We start from the raw sequence: 17118 nt of genomic DNA, 5'->3' as shown, positions 1-17118 counted from the left end.
GAGACTGGAGCTTGCCACCACTACAAAAAGCAGCTAGTAGCAAACCTTCTCTCCATTCAGATAAAAAAAGTTTAAAATTTCACTCTGCCATGGTTACATGGAGATTTGTTTGGTATTATAAAAGTAAGGGGGGGGAGGGGAGAAACTACCTACCTCCAATAGTTATTGTGATAACTAAGTGCTATTATACAAGACAGCCTCCAGCACAGTGCTCACCAGAGGCATAAATCATGTCTTGGGATTTCTTTTAATAGTAGAACAAAAACACCTCATATAATATAGTTAACAATCTGGCCTTTAACTAACAACCCCCTTGCCAGTCCTTTCTCCTTTGATATTACCAGATAAAATGGCAGAGAAATAAATTCCCTTCTATCCCCAATACCACTCAACAGTGTGCTTCCTCCTTCAGAGAGTGTGCTTCCCTTGAAAACACAGTGACTTTGAAATGGTTGGTTACTGTCTTCATAAAAAACCATCTACAAAATCAAATTTCTTAGGTTTTGATAAACAAAGAATGGTACACAGAGAAGAACTTCAAAGACCAGTCCAATCACTTCCTGTTAGGTACAAAAGCTAAGGTCCAGGAAGGTTAAGAGATTTGTACAAAATCAGGGGGGAGAGAGATCAACCAAAGAACTTGTATACATATATGCATAACCCATGGACACAGACAATAGTGTAGTGAGGGCTTTGGGGGGGGGGGGCAGGCTAGAAGGGGTCAATGGGGAAAAAAAGGAGGATATATATAATACTTTCAACAATAAAGATTTAATAAAAAATAAAAAGTAAAAAGAGAGATTTGTACAAAATCATGTACCGCACCAGCACGGCCAAGGGTGAACCTGAGTGGGGGCGGTGAAGGATTGAGAAAAAGACAGACAAGAAAACGAAAGCTGGGTCTCAGTGGGACGCTGTCCTCTCTGATGGAGAGCTAGCGACAGCACCACGGACTACAAGCCATGTCTTCCTTTTATAGCCAGACTAGAGGCCCGGTGCATGAAAATTCATGGACTAGAGGGGGGTCCCTCAGACCAGCCTGCCCCCTCTCATAGTCCGGGAGCCCTCAGGGGCTGGAAGCGACCTGGCGATCAGGGGAAGGCAATGCCATATCACACCTCTGCTGCTGCCACTGCTGGCAGCGCAAGCCTCGGCTGGCCCTGGTTACCTGAGCCTCAGGTGGCCCTGGGCGGCTGGGCAGCCGCCATCTGAGGCTTGCCTGCGCCTCAGGCCGGGGACTGGGCGCTGCCATCTTGTGGCTGTGGGCGCTCCCATCACTGAGGGTGTGGCAGTCAATTAGCATACTTCCTCCTTATTGGCAGTGGGCGTTGCCATCTTTGAGGGTTGGCGATCAATTAGCATATTCCCTCCTTATTGGCTGTGGGTGCCGCCATCTTTGCAACTGTGTGAGGGTCAATTAGCATATTCCCTCTTTAATAGATAGGATTCCAGAGGCAAAGTAAGGGCATGGTCAAGATATTTACAACATTCTTGTGGGTTTCAATCCTACTCAATTACACGCACCTGAACTCTATCAAGCCCAAGTCCCTCAGGCACGTGGGACCACATGTTTGCACCATAGGTTCAAGCTTACTATAGCTGTTGGCTATGATTATGATTCTGCCCTCCAAGCTGGGACTTGCACGTGGCCATGAGAGGACTGTGCCCTCTCATTAGTCTGAGGCTTGAACCTATCCAAACACTGTAGCCGCTCTCCACAAAATCATATTTAGTTAATGGCAGAGCTAAGACTGAGAAAGAACCCAGTCATAGGGCAACAGCAATGTGACCCTTCTTGCCTCTGGTTCCAGTCCTCATTTCTCTGACCCAGCCAGAGAGAGAGCTACTTAAGAGATTGCTCCACGACAGGCACAGAAAGCCACTGGCCTGCGATAAAAGGGGAGTGGTGCCGCAGGAACCCCTAAACTTCCCCCTTATGCCACGTCAGGGACATGAGTATCAGCAACTCTTCCTGTCCCCTGGAGCTTACATCTTTCCACAGTAAAGAGTATCGAAGCCATGCCATAGTGGGTGGCACCAGGCTCTAGCATCGTCTAGAAAATGTGAGTCCGTGCTTTCTCCTTGTCTTTTGTGGAGCTCCAGCAGATGCTCTAGACAAAGCAGCTGAACTTGGTCTGTGACAGGATCAGAAATGACAGGGAATGCTCACACACCAATGGGCCCACCACGACAGGCCGTATATCAGCCTGAGAAAAGACAAATCAGCTTCAACACAATTGGAGCTCCCGGGGGCATTCACTTTCACCCTCATATTGATCAAAATGTACAGGCTGTCCAGCCCGAATCATACTTAGTATTCTGCTCAGCGGTATAAGGGATGGTTGGGAACATCTCGCTGATGACACACACACAAGAAGGAGAACCGTCTTCACCAAACATTCTGCCGCTCTGGGGATTGGGAGGACACAGGGCAAAATGAAAATTAGAAGTTAACAGAGGTGACTGAGCGTATGGAGAAGCTAGAGACGTGCCTTGTTCCTTCGACTTGAAGAGAAGATGGATAAACTTCACACAGCTTTTAGTACTCACTTAGTAGTGCATCCCTGTAAACCAACAGATGGAATCTCTCACTGCCAAGTTCTCATGCATTTCACGTTCCCACTCAGCATCAGGACACGGCGTTTGCCAAACGCTAATAAACTGCAACTAGTGAGTAACCAGGAATCCAACGCTACACCTTCTGCCTCCCTTTCAGCGAGGAAAGCATTCACTCTGCACTACGTGAACTTCCACAAAAGGCAGCAGGGACATGGGTGCAGACATGTACAATGAAGGTGATCATAGTGCATGAAAAATACAGTAATCCCCCCCCCCCCCCTTATCCTCGGGAGATACGTCCCAAGGCCCCCCAGCGGGTGCCTGAAACCACAGATAGTACCAAACCTTATATAGACTATGATAGTTTAATTTATAAATTAGGCATTGTAAGAGAATAACAACAAGTCACTAATGATAGAATAGAGCAATTGTAACAACAGACTGCACTAAACGTTATGTGAATGTGGTCTCCCACTCTCTCAAAATATCTTATTGTCCTGTACTCACCCTTCTTCTTCGGACGTGAGACGATAAAAAGTATTAAGTTGAGAACATCCCGCTTTTCACTGCAAGGCAGCACTTGAGGGCTTCTCCGTGGCCCATCCCAGTTGGCAGCAGCGCTACTCCCGCACTCTGGGGACATTAGTAACTTGAACGCGAGCACTGTGACGCCCGGGCAGCCGACCTGATAACCGGGCCACGACTACCTACCACGCTCTCTGCAGCATCGGCAGCGTGGAGATGCTGGAAAAGGGATGATTCACGTCCGCAAGGGATGAAGGCCTCGCGAGATTTCATCAGATACTCAGAACGGCGCGTAATTTAAAACATATGAATTGTTTATTTCTGGACTTTCCACTTAATATTTTCAGACTGCGGTTCACTGTGGGTAACTTAAACTATGGCAAGCGAAACTACAGATAAGGGGCAGGGGGGGGGGGGAGGGCGGGGTTTGCTACTGTATTTACCTTTTGAGTATAAAAAATATAGAGGTGACCCAGAGGGTAGTTCATATCTATTATTTCATCGGGCTCGTTGTGAGTACTGCGGCAATTCTCATCCTAAAGGGTAGTCCACAGAGTGGCTATGATATTCAAATATTAAGGCAACCTAGAAAGTAAACCTCTGGAACTCTGTAGTCTATATCATCCTGATACTTGTTGAAATTAGTCCTTGAATACTAGGCCCCAAAACTCTTGAGCCGAAAAGTTTTGATTCCTATCGACCAGCCACCTCAGTGCCTGGGCTTCTTTCTTGGACTGTTGGAAGCTGGGGATCCACATCTCTCGAGAATACCTCCGACGCGGAGCCACAGGTGAGAATGCAAACAATGTGGGCTCCGGGCAACTCAGGTGCGTAACATCTGCCTTCCATCTTTTGGGTGGTAAGCCCTGCATTGAGAGAAGGGGAGGAGAAAAGAATTAAAAACATATGATAAGGAAGCCAAGTCCCATGTCCCTGCCTCGCAATAACAGAACCCAGCACGGACTTTCCCTAAAGCAAGTAACTTCACTCCATGGAGTCTCAGTAGTTATAGTGGAAGGAGATGGAAAATATCTGAATAATAGAAGGAGATGGAAAATATCTAACATTTATTGAGAATATTCTGTGCACGAGACACTTTGCTAAGCACTTAATGCAGGTTACCTCATTTAATTCTTAAGGCAAACCCTATGTAGAGATCAATACTCTTCAAATGTGTCAAAGTTATTAAAAATAAGGAAAGAATGAGCAACCGTCACAGATTGGAGATGAGATGGCTAAATCTGGGATCCTGGAATTGGTGCTGGAACATACAAAGGATATTAGTGGAAAGGCTGTGAAAAATGACTGAAGTCTATAGATCAGTTAGTAGTAGTGCACCAATATTAATTTCTTAGTGTTGACAAATGTGCTGTGGTTATGAAAACGTTATCTTAGGGAAAGCCAAGTGAAGGGGATACAAGAACTCTGTGCTATATGTATAACTCTTCTGTCAACTTAAAATCATGTCAAGCCGAAACCGGTTTGGCTCAGTGGATAGAGCGTCGGCCTGCGGACTGAAGGGTCCCGGGTTCGATTCCAGTCAAGGGCATGTACCTTGGGTGCGGGCACATCCACAGTGAGGGGTGTGCAGGAGGCAGCTGATCGATGTTTCTAACTCTCTATCCCTCTTCCTCTCTGTAAAAAATCAATAAAAATATTTTTAAAAAATCATGTCAAAATTAAACGTTTTTTTTAAAGACAATTAAAAAAATGCCTTTAAAATTCTGAGAAAAATTGGTGCCCATTTTAGTAGCTTACACACAGCTAAACCATTGCTTAAATGTTAGAGTAGAATCAAGACATTTCAGGAGACCGAGGGAGGAACCAAGATGGCGGCATAGTTAAACAACTAATCTGCTGCCTCACACAACAATTTCAAAAATACAACTAAAAGACAAAAACGTCTACCACCCAGAACCACGGGAAAGCTGGCTGAGTGGAAGATTTACAACTAAGAAGAGAAAGAAGCACAATCGCTGAAAAGCTGAGGTACGGAGGCACGCGAATCGGGCCGGCGGCGGGCGGCTGGGTGCGCGGCTTTTCTTCAACCCGAACTCTGAAATCCAGTTTCTGGGGACACTTGGGGGACCCAGGCACCTACGGGGAGAAGCTGGACTCTCGGCCATCGGGTCGGAAAGTGAGAGTGACTTTTTTGCAGAGGTGCGCCCAGCAATCATTGTTTACTGCGCGCTGGAGCGCGGGGCGCAGGGACTTGGAAACGTGGAAAGGCAGAGACGGCTGACGGCAGCCATTGCCGTTGGCCGCGCCCCAGCCTAGTGACGCCCTGAGACCCCGCCCAGCCCTGAGGCCCCGCCCTGAGGCCCCGCCCCGCACATTCTACAAACCTGCCCCGGCTCCACACAGCGGCTTTTGCATATAAATGGCCTGTTCTGGAGCAGCTTAACCAACTGCAGCTCCAGTCAGACTGCTCCAAAACCGCCCAAGCAAAGGAGGAGAAAACTAGCCCTTGCTGTAGCTCCTGCTAGGGGACACACAGTACACAAGGGTACACCAAGAGTGTCCACCTCAAGTAACTGGGAGGCTGACCCGTTGAACCAATAGGACACCTAGTACACAAAACTACCCTACCAACTTAGGGAAGCAGAGAATATGAGAAGGCAAGGAAACAGATCACAAACCAAAGAAATGGAGGAGAACAAGCGACTGGACATAGAGTTCAAAACCACGGTTATAAGGTTTTTCAAGAATTTCATGGAAAAGGCCGATAAATTCCATGAGGACCAACTAGAAATTAAACATACACTGACTGAGATAAAAAATATTATACAGAGACCCAAAAGCAGACTAGAGGATTGCAAGAATCAACTCAAAGATTTGGAATACAAAGAGGCCAAGGACACTCCTCCAGAGAAGCATGAAGAGAAGAGAATTCAGAAAGTTGAAGATAGTGTAAGAAGCCTCTGGGACAACTTCAAACGTACCAACATCAGAATTATGGGGGTACCAGAAGAAGAGAGAGAGCAAGATGCTGAAAACCTATTTGAAGAAATAATGAACGAAAACTTCCCCCACCTGATGAAAGAAATAGACTTACAAGTCCAGGAAGCGCACAGAACCCCAAACAAAAGGAATCCAAAGAGGACCACACCAAGACACATCATAATTAAAATGCCAAGAGCAAAAGACAAAGAGAGAATCTTACAAGCAGCAAGAGAAAAACAGTTAGTTACCTACAAGGGAGCTCCCATACGATTATCAGCTAATTTCTCAACAGAAACCATGCAGGCCAGACGGGAGTGGCAAGAAATATTCAAAGTGATGAATAGCAGGAACCTACAACCAAGACTACTCTACCCAGCAAAGTTATCATTCAGAATTGAAGGGCAGATAAAGAGCTTCGCAGATAAGAAAAAGCTAAAGGAGTTCATCACCACCAAACCAGCATTATATGAAATGCTGAAAGGTATTATTTAAAAAGAGAAAAAAGAAGAAGAAAGATAAAAATTATGAACAACAAATACATATCTATCAACAAGTGAATCTAAAAGTCAAGTGAATTAAAAATCTGAGGAACAGAATAAACTGGTGATCTTAATAGAATCAGGCATAGAATGGGAGTGGATTGATAATTCTCAGGGGGAAAGGGGTGTGGGGAGTATGGGAAGAGACTGGACAAAAATAATACAGCTATGGATAAGGACAGCGGGGGGGGGAGGTAAGGGAAAAGGGGGGGTAGGAACTGGGTGGTGGGGAGATATGTGGGGAAAAAGGAGAAACAATTGTAATCTGAACAATAAAGATTCATTAAAAAAAAAAAAAAAAGACATTTCAGAAATCTCCTATATACCCCTTCTCAGTAAGCTTTCTGAGGGTATATGATCACCAAAACCAGAGAGCAAACCAAGAAAAGGGGAGAAAAGCATAAAGGAAACAGAGGTGGCAACACAAAAGAAAAAGACAAGAAAGGCAATTCCCAAGATGCTGTGGAAGGGAGATCACAGGCTGATCCCTACACTAAATATGGAAAGCAGTCAGTACATACTGAAGGAATCAGGATGCTCTGTGAGAAATTTCTTCAACAAGATGGAACGAACTGGATGACTGGTATATTTGAACATCTTCAAAGGAGATTTAAACAATCAATAAGAATTAAATTAGTGATAAGTACATAGAAAAATAATAAGAAGACAATTACTAACTAGAAAGAAACAAAAGCTGTACAGGCAAGGGAAACAAGTGATAGTATAAAACAAGGTTCATCTCTGAATAACAGTCATAACCCCATAAACACTGAATATTTTTTAAAAAAACAACTGTATGAGCATGTTATTTACTGAGTAAATACCAAAATAATTAGGTAACTAGGGAGGTAAGTGAGTGCTTCTGGGGAAGGAAAAAAGTGGAAAGTAAAAGACTACTCTTTTTTCTTTTAAGACTACTCTTCTTAATGCTTTTTTAATTGTTTAAGTATAATTGTATACAATATTATATTAGTTTCAGGTGTATAGTAGATGATTCAATATTTCTGTGAGTCATCACATACAGTGTGGCCACCTCACTTAGTCTAGTAATCATCCTGTCTTTTGGAAAAGAACAACATTGGAAGACTGACACTACCTCATCTTCAAGGCTTATCATAAAGCTACAGTACCCAAATACAGGCGCATTAATCAGTCCAGAAATTGACCCATACATATGTTGAAAAATTGATGTTTGAAAAAGAAGCCAAGGTAATCCAATCAGGAAAGAATAATCTTTCCAATAAAGTGGTATGGATATAATTGGATATCCAAGTAAACAAGCCTCAAATCTTACATCATAATGCATTATAAAAATTAACTACAAGTGGATTATAGACCTAAATGTAGAAGTTAAAATTACAAAATTTCAGGAAGAAAATCTTAGTGACCTTAGATTAGACAAATTTTTTAAAACAGGTCAGAAAAAGCATAAACTAAAAAGATAAAATTGATGAACTGGACTTCCATCAAAATTTAAAACTTTACACTTCAAAAGACACTGTAAAGAAAATAAAAAGATAATACTGAATGTAAACTGTAATTTTAAAATAAAATTAAGTAAACGAAAATGAAAAGAAAAGCCACAGTCTGGAAGAGAATTTTTGTTAATTACAAAATTAACAAATGAGTTGTATTCAAAATATACACTGAGTGGCCAGATTATTATGATCTCTGAATGCATAATAATCTGGCCACTCAGTGCATATCCTATATAATAAAAGGCTAATATGCAAATTGTCCCCTCAACCAGGAGTTCGACCAGCAGGCAGGCCGGCCAACTGCCTATGTCCCCTCCCCCTGGCCAGGCTGGCCGGACCCCACCCATGCACGAACTCATGCACCGGGCCAGATTATTATGCGTTCAGAGATTATAATAATCTGGCTGCTCAGTGTATAAAGAATTCTTACAGCTGAAGATTAACAAGAAAACTCAATTTTCAGAAAATGAGCAAAAGATTTAAAGAGACATTTCACCAAAGAAGATATTGATGCCAAATAAACCATTAAAAGATACTCAACATCATTAGTTACTAGAGAAATATAAATTAAACCACCGTGAGATACCACTATACACCCATCAGAATGGTAAAAATTTTAAAAACTGACCACACCAACTGTTAATGAATGGAACTCATACAATGTAAGATAGAGCAATTTTGGAAAATAGTTTAGTAGTTTCTCAAAATGTTAAACATACATCTTCCATATGATCTAGGCCCGTGGTCGGCAAACTGCGGCTAGTGAGCCACATGCGGCTCTTTGGCCCCTTGAGTGTGGCTCTTCCATAAAATACCATGGCCTGGGCGAGTCTATTTTGAAGAAGAGGCGTTAAAAGAAGTTTAAGTTTAAAAAATTTGACTCTTAAAAGAAATTTCACTTGCGTGTGGGGGGGATTGGGAAGGGAACGGGGGGAGGGGGTTGATGACAAATATGTGATACCTTAATCAATAAAGTAATTAAAAAAAATTTTCAATCGTTGTACTGTTGATATTTGGCTCTGTTGACTAATGAGTTTGCCGACCATTGATCTAGGCATTACACTCCTAGGTATTTATAGAAGAGAAATGAAAGCATACATCCTTACAGAGACTTGTACATAAATGTTCATAGCAGCTTTATTTGTAACAGCCAAAAACTGGAAACAAGTCAAATGTCCATCAACAAGTGAATGGATAAGCAAATTTTGGTATGTCCAAACTTCAGAACAATGAGAAATGTAATACTAATATGTTATGGATGACTGTCATTATTATCATGCAGAGTGAGAGAAGCCAGACACAAAAGAGTACACATTACATGATTGCATTTATATAAAATTCTAGAAAACTGCCTAAGCTTTTTGGTCAAAAGTGACAAAAAGCAGATGGGTGCCTGAGGCAAGGGGTGGTGAGAGACATGAAGAAACTTCTGAGGGATGACAGAAATGTTTGTCATCTCAATTGTGATGATGACGACAGTCATCCATAACATATTAATAAAGCTATTTTTTTAAAGTTTATCCCAATTCTATGAAGTTATATTTCTCATGATTACACATTGTCTCTCCTATTTTAGTCTCTTTGAGGACAGGAGCATTTATCAATACATTTTCTTTAACTGACTAAAATTAACTCATCGGTGACCTCTTCAATAATGGAAGACTTTCTCTGACATAAATAAAGCAAACAGCACTGAGAATAAGCCTATTCAGATTCATCAGGAGGTCAGACTCAAGATGGCCCCTTGATTGCTGCCTCCAAGGTGGAGGAGAGCCTATGCTATGTATGTTACTTCAAAGACTCTGAAGAGAAGGACATTGAATCACACCACCCTCAGGCATGCTAATATATCAGTTAGCTGTTTTTGTTGGAAATACAGGAATGTATGATTCTCCTATATCTATTAAAAAGCTATTTACCAATATTGGTATCCCCCCTTTTCCCATCCCCAGTAATCCTTCCAAAAGGCCTTCTGTGAAGTGCTGAAACAGTTAGGGTTTGTTCGATTCATTCAGTTTTCTGTGAATATAATTTCCAAACTTGAAAATGACTGTTAAATACCGAGCAGGCAAATCATCACCCTCAGAAGTTCTATTTCTGCCTTGACATGTTTTGAAAATAAATAATTGGTATAGCATGGGCAATTAATATGATCTCTACTTTCTCATGTGTTTTTGCAGTAGTATGTGTATTTTGTTTTTGCTGTTATGTGGCCCAATAAATTAGGGCATAAAGGAAGTCATTGGACATCAGGATGCATTCTCTGAGAAGAATGATATTAAGTGTTCCTATTGCTGACCAAGCCACTCAGCTTAAAATAAATTATTTTATGAGCAAACATTTGTCATATAAAACCAGATAAAATAATTTAAAATTTCATAATAATTAAAATAATGCTTTATATACATATTTAGTATATAAAAGTTTTATATAGTATACACAAAATACATAAAAATAATTCCACACACTGTTTAGATTTCTGTTTGCCCAGAAATATGCTAGTCAAAATAAACATTTGCTTTTGGAGAATTTATTTAAACCATTATTTGTATATGGGAGTCAGGCAAGGGACTGATAGGTGATACCCAAGTGCTATGTCGGGGCCTCTCATCTTTAAAAGATTTCAAAGGTAGCAGTTGAAATTAATTTTTATTTTTCTTTCAATAAATTACCTTATAAAAATTCAGTTATATGTAAAGTGGGGCCATGCCTGGTATAAGTGTCTAAAGTAAGCAAACAAACAAATGTTAAAAGTATCTAGAACTCTGAAGAAATGACTAAGAACTTTATTTATACCTAGGGGCTCAGTGCACGAATTCGTGCACCTTGAAAGGAACTGTGGGCCATGAGGCTGCAGTGGGCACAGTGGTGGGTCTCGGCCCATCCTCCATGCCCTGCCCAGCCCCTCCTGCCGTGGCCCCTGGTCCCCTGTCTGCCAGCAGCCCCGCTCCCTCTGTCACTGCCACTCCCACACGCTGATGGCGCTGGTCCCGCTCACACCTGTTGATGGTGCGGAGCGATTGGGGCCGGCACCAGCAGCGGGTGCAAGCAGGGCTGGTGCTGTCAGTGGGTGCAAGAAGGGCTGGTGCTGGCAGCAGGTGTAAGCAGTGGCTGCTGCCCTGATCGCCCCTCAGGAGCAGGGGGAGGTGGAGAAGCCCTCAGGGGCTATGGGGGCCGGCAGCTGCCACTTGCACCTGCTGATGGTGCAGAGCGATTGGGACCAGCGCCGGGCACCAGCAATGGGTGAGAGTGGCGGCTCTGACACTGGCTGCAGGTGTGAGTGGGGCCAGCACTGGCAGCAGGTGCAAGCACCAGGCAGGATCACGGCACGTGGGAGTAAAGAATTTTCAGTAACCACCAGAGGCTCGCCCCACCTTGGTCTGGTGCCCCTGCTCACCTGCTCCACCATACCACTGCGGCCGACACCCACCATGTTCCACGCTCTGCTGCCTGCTACTGATGCCCACCATGGTCCACGTGTACCCCCTGTTGGTCAGTGCACATCATAGCGACTGGTTGTTCGGTTGTTCCACTGTTCAGTCTATTTGCATATTAGCCTTTTATTATATAGGATAATTTAAGAAAAATAATCTTTTCAGGATTATTCCCATAATCCTTTGAATATTCTCTATACATGAAAAAGCATGAGGAGAAAGAACAGGAATCAAAGAAAGAGAGAGGTTAATTGATTGTATATGTGAACTGAAAAGTGAGGCATGAGTGTAAGGGGTCTGGCCAAAACCACAGCATTGACAGAAAGGTGAAAGATTAAAGGAAAGATTCAAAACTTTGAAGTTTTCTAAATTTTTTGGCCTCTTTCCTCCTTCTGCAGCCTCCCATCTCACTGCCCAGCACCTGCAGCATCGTGTCCTCCAGAAGAAACAATAAAGAGACTCTAAGGCCTTCAGGAAGAAAGACAAGACAGTGAACTTCATGGAAGTCCTCAAAGGATAGTAATAGTCAACCTGCCTCCAGAGCCTGGTCTCTCTGACGGGAATGAGGAGCGGTAATGAGGCAGCTGCCACAGAAGGACGCCGAATGGCAGACACCATCAAGATGGCCCCCTACACCTCTCTGCCAAACCTTGAGTCGCTTACCTTTTCCTGAAGCCTAATATTATCCCACACCTTGCTGCACACCATGCATTCAAATGCATCAATGTAGTTGTCTTGATTGATGTCTTGCACTCCCCATGTCCGTTCCCTGAGAGCTGTGAGGAGTCGCTGGTTGGAGATCTCACCCTTCAGCTTCCATTCCATATAGGCCTCGTACAGTCTGTCATCAGAGTCCAGCTGTCGGATGTAAGCTGCCAGTTCTCTAGGGTGAGAAAATTCCGATACGAGAATAGCACTTCTATTACTTGGAAGCCAGTCGGTGACGCTGGGGGATCCATAATACACAGGGACTACCCCCAGTTTCAGAGGTCTCCAGAACTTCTCAGTGATGTAGTCATCACAAATTGCATTCTCAAAAGCAAGGATGAACTTGTACTGTGCGATGATCCTATAGAAGCCATCGGCATCCATGGAGGCTGGATTTTTCAGCTGCGGAGGGAGATCTTTGTTGTGTAAACACTCGCCATAGGAATCGACCTCAATGTAAGTCATCAGCTCTCGAACATAGCTGTCCCTATCCGATGGCGGGTCACAGTCGGACTGCACATACACCAGCGGAGCGAGTCTTTTCCGAAGGTTGTTTTTAGACTGCAAAGGGACCAGGTATCGGTGTGACTTCAGGACTCCTATGCCCTCCAGGTACTGGGTGGTGAGTGGCAGGTGGGAATGCCGACTGAATGTGGCAGTGTAGTTGAACAAAGTGATGACTGGCTTATGAAAGAGCTTGTAATTGTTTTTTGGAGACTCTTCATGAAAAAGGGCCCAGTCATGATGGGCTTTCCGGGGCAGAGGTAAGCTATCTATGTTAAAATCAGTACCTAGGAGAAGAAAAGAAAATATGAGTATGTCCGAAAGAATCTTGGTGCTAAGTTTGAGTCCACCTGGTAAGATTAGAATACAGAGGAGTTTGAAGCTGTAAATAAAAAGCATGTTCCAGTGTCTGCAAAGTGCCTGGCAGGCAGTCATACAACTTTCACCCCAGAAACTGCTTCGGGAGAGAATCAATAAGGACAGGACCCTCTTTCTCAGGTAATGAAAAGGGAAATGGGAGTGCTGTCTAGCCGAGATCTAAAGGAAGAACTCATTCCACTGCCTCCTGCAATTGCCTTTTCTTCCTGAGGTTGCTGCCTAAGAGAGGACATAAGCAATAAAGATATAGACAGTTCTTAAAAAAGAAAAGAGTAAGAGAAAGGAAGCCAACAAGAGAAAAGCAATCAGCTTGGCAGATTGATTAACTGAAAAAAGGTGAAATCATGCAAAAGTAGCCAGAACAAATATACAGGATAGATTTTTTAATCCAAATGATCGATTTCAACAAAGTGCAGTTAATCAATCTTAGTCAAAATGGTAGACAAGAGGCTTTTAAAGACGAAAGAGCTGATAATAGCACTATGTTACAGACCACTGCAGCATGGACATGAATTAACAAGCACATCAAGAAATAAAGAAGGCATAACAGGATTATAATTATGAGTGACTCTAGCTTCCACGGGATTAACTGGGGAACCTCTGAAACATGATCGCGTGCAGACAGAAGTGATGGATGTGGTAAGCAATTGTTTCCTGACTGTATGGGTGGAGGCCCAATCAGGAAGAATTTCTTTCTCTAACTGAGAAAGAAGAATTAAGACAGCATCACAATATAAAATACAGAATTTCTAAAGTGTTCCTGGCATTGATAATTTTCTGGCCCCTGATTTATGTTTTTTAAGTGTAAGGAAAGGGGAGAAAAATCCATCTTCCAGCACCCACTGGGAAGAAGAGCACCAAATAAATGCTTCTAGTGAAGTAAAACATATTTTCCAGTAGAATTCATAAAAATTAATTACTTAATGCCAGTGCACAATGTCAAATAAATATATACTACTCCATGGTGCCAACAGTACATAAATAAGAAATCAATTAATCAAAAAAGGCTTTCAAACAATTAAAGATCAAATAAGATTATGTTGGAAGACATACACTGAACACAGAGATATTGCTAAAGAAAGTACTACTGTCTTTTTTTTCTATTAATCTTTATTGTTGAAAGTATTACATAGGTCCTCCTTTTTCCCCCATTAACCTCTTCCAGCCTGCTCCTGCCTCCAGGCCCTCACCACCCCATTGTCTGTGTCCATGGGTTATGCATATATGCAAACAAGTTCATTGGTTGATCTCTTCCCACCCTCCCCTACCTTCCCTCTGAGGTTCAACAGTCTGTTCATGCTTCTATGACACTGGGTCTATTTTTGATCATCAGTTTATTTGTTTCATTAGATTCCACATATGAGTGAGATCATGTGATACTTATCTTTCTCTGACAGGCTTATTTCGCTCAACATAATACTGTCTAGGTCCATCCATGCCATTGCAAATGGTAAGAGTTCTTTCTTTTTTTATTGCCATGTAGTATTCCACTGTGTAAATGTACCATAGTTTTTTTTTATCCACTCGTCCGTCTGCTGATGGACACTTGGGCTGTTTCCAAGTCTTAGCTATTGTAAATTGCACTGCTATGAACGTAGGGGTGCTTAAGTACTACTGTCTTGATAACAGGCTTTTATTCTCAATGATCAAGAATGAAAGACTAACATCTAAACATGGTTATATATTTATTTACTTGGCATTTGCTATATCTGACTATTAGCATAAAAAAAGAATACTCATCCACACACCTGAGATCTAATGGCACATAGAGTTGGGATGGTCAGCAATGGTTAATAGAGAAACACGAGGCCATGAAAGAGAAGAGGATTTTAGGCAACTTACTGCATTGCAGTGGTTGCTGCTCAAAAAGGTTCTAGGCTGGTCAAGTAACCAGTGATGGGAACTGGAACCCATAAAACTTGAGTTAGAACATAAAGTTTCCACCGATGGCACAACAAAGAATCAAGGCCATCTGCCTAGGAGAGGAAGAACTACAGTCCAATCCATGCAAGTCAGAGTAAGGATCTAACTGTAAGATTAGAGACTGGAGGGGACTGATTAAAACAAAACTGGGTCTGGAATTAACAGGGGGATCAGATACAGATGTCTTGAGTAAGTGACTCAAACACCAATGGCTATCTGTTGCTACTAGTTATGTGGCACGTGGCTGATTCTTCACCTGGCTCACCCTGGATGTGCCACAGGAAAGATCCAATATGCAGAGCAGGGAAACAGAAAAATACAAAATCCGCCTCCAGTGCTTCGGATAATGGAGTGGGCTTGAGTTTCATATCTGCTTGTCTAAACCAGTGAAGTACAGGAGAAACCACATGGCTATGCTAGACCTTTTCATGGCCACTATTTGGATCCACTCATACTGTGTGTGATAGGAACCAAACATGAAATAGGCGCCAGTTATAATGAGCCTTTCATTAATTTCAACTAGAAGATGAGGGCTTACAAATTCATTATTCCTTTATCCAAGATGCTATTGAAACCTTGGTGTTGGAAGGATGGGGAGAAGAGCACTGAGTTGCTCCCACATGCAATCTGCAGTAGCAAAAAAGCCTGCCAAATCTAAACAAGAAACATTGACTTATATTCATGTACTAAAAAGTAACACACTTCTTAAAAATGAAGGCTGAAGTTCTCATACGTCCATCTGAATTTTGTTTAATTTGTAGTAGTGGCTTTACATCTATAATAGTGAAGAAATGCCTGTTTAAGAGGAATCTAGCTTTCTAGAAACATCCCCCCCCCCCACTTTTATTTTCTTTCTATCTTAAAAAGTACTTCCTAACCCAGCCAGTGTTGCTCAGTGCTTGATTGATCATAGACCTATGAACCAGGAGGTCACGGTTTGATTCAGGTCAGAACACATGACTGGGTTGCAGGCTCCATCCCTGTAGGGGGCCATGCAAAAGGCAGCCAATCAATGATTCTCTCTCATCATTAATGTTTCTCTCTCTCTCCCTTCCTCTCTGAAATCAATAAAAATATTTTTTTAAAAGTACTTCCCAGTTACTTCCCTAAGATACAGAACACACAAACACACATTAAAAATTAGCTCCCTAACAGATCTAGAATACTTCACTGAGGATATCCTGGCATAAAATATGAGTATTGACATTGAGCAATTCCTAAAAGGTATTGGATGTGGCTCAGGAAACAAGTGAGTTATTTAAATGTCCACTATAACAAGAATTGGAACCTGGGTCTTTAAAGAAATTAAAATCAACTAACCTATGGTAAATATTTTTAAAAAGTGACTAACTTGCATGTGATTGGTTAACTAGTCCTCTTCATTGGAGCTTACATTTAACAACATCAGATTCAAACTTTCTTCTCTCTGGATTATTTTGTTTACTGAATACTGACAAATTTATTCGTTCCTTTAAATAACAGCTGACAAATAGATCTTAAGCACTAAAGTGCATCGCAAAGGAAACTGTGACTTGGAATACAAATGGAATAGAAATAATGCTGGCAAATGATGCCAGATTGCTGACTACGGAGACTGAATTTGAAACAGCAGGTAAGCAGCAGCGATACTTTACGGTACATGTTTCTGTGTTCCTTTCCTTCTCCCAGACAAACTGGTGAAAACAGAAAAGCAACGCATATTATTAACCCCACTGGACTGACAAACTTTCAGTCATTTATCTGGAGCTAAAAACCCCTGGTGGGACCAGAATTTTCAGACTGGCTCATGGAAAAGGAGCGGAGGTATCACTGGCCCTGCTACAACATTGAATCTATTGCATAACTTACCCTTGGCTCCCCGAGTACACCCACAAAAATATCACCCAACTTAAACCCAGTCCCCTTAAGAAAACAGCACGCCTTAGTGTCCCATAAAGCAAGCCAGTCAGAGAAAGACAAGTCCCACATGATCTCACTCATATGTGGAATTTAATGAACAAAATAAACCGATGAACAAAATAGACACAGAAACATACAAGCATGGAACAGACTGATGAATCTCAGAGGGAAGATGGGGGTAAGTGGGAGGGTGGGGAGAGATTAACCAAAGAACCCATGGACACAGAC

The 17118-nt window shown here is 42.3% G+C and overlaps 1 protein-coding gene across 1 annotated transcript in view; it reads right to left on the bottom strand.

Moving 5' to 3' along the window:
• Positions 1–3519: 3519 nt before the first annotated feature.
• FUT10 (fucosyltransferase 10) overlaps positions 3520–17118 on the bottom strand; it is a 57962-nt gene continuing 44363 nt past the window's right edge. Inside the window, exons 3-4 of the mRNA XM_054720321.1 lie at positions 12142–12977; positions 3520–3950 (exon numbers count right to left, since the gene is read on the bottom strand). Coding sequence (XP_054576296.1) covers positions 3726–3950; positions 12142–12977 — 1061 coding nt within the window. The 3' untranslated portion in view covers positions 3520–3725. The remainder of the gene's footprint in view (positions 3951–12141; positions 12978–17118) is intronic.

The sequence above is a fragment of the Eptesicus fuscus genome, chromosome 8 (genome assembly GCF_027574615.1).
Source record: "Eptesicus fuscus isolate TK198812 chromosome 8, DD_ASM_mEF_20220401, whole genome shotgun sequence".
NCBI lineage: Eukaryota > Metazoa > Chordata > Mammalia > Chiroptera > Vespertilionidae > Eptesicus > Eptesicus fuscus.
The sequence above is the reverse complement of the archived record's forward strand: the minus strand, read 5'-3'. Positions and strand labels throughout refer to the sequence as shown.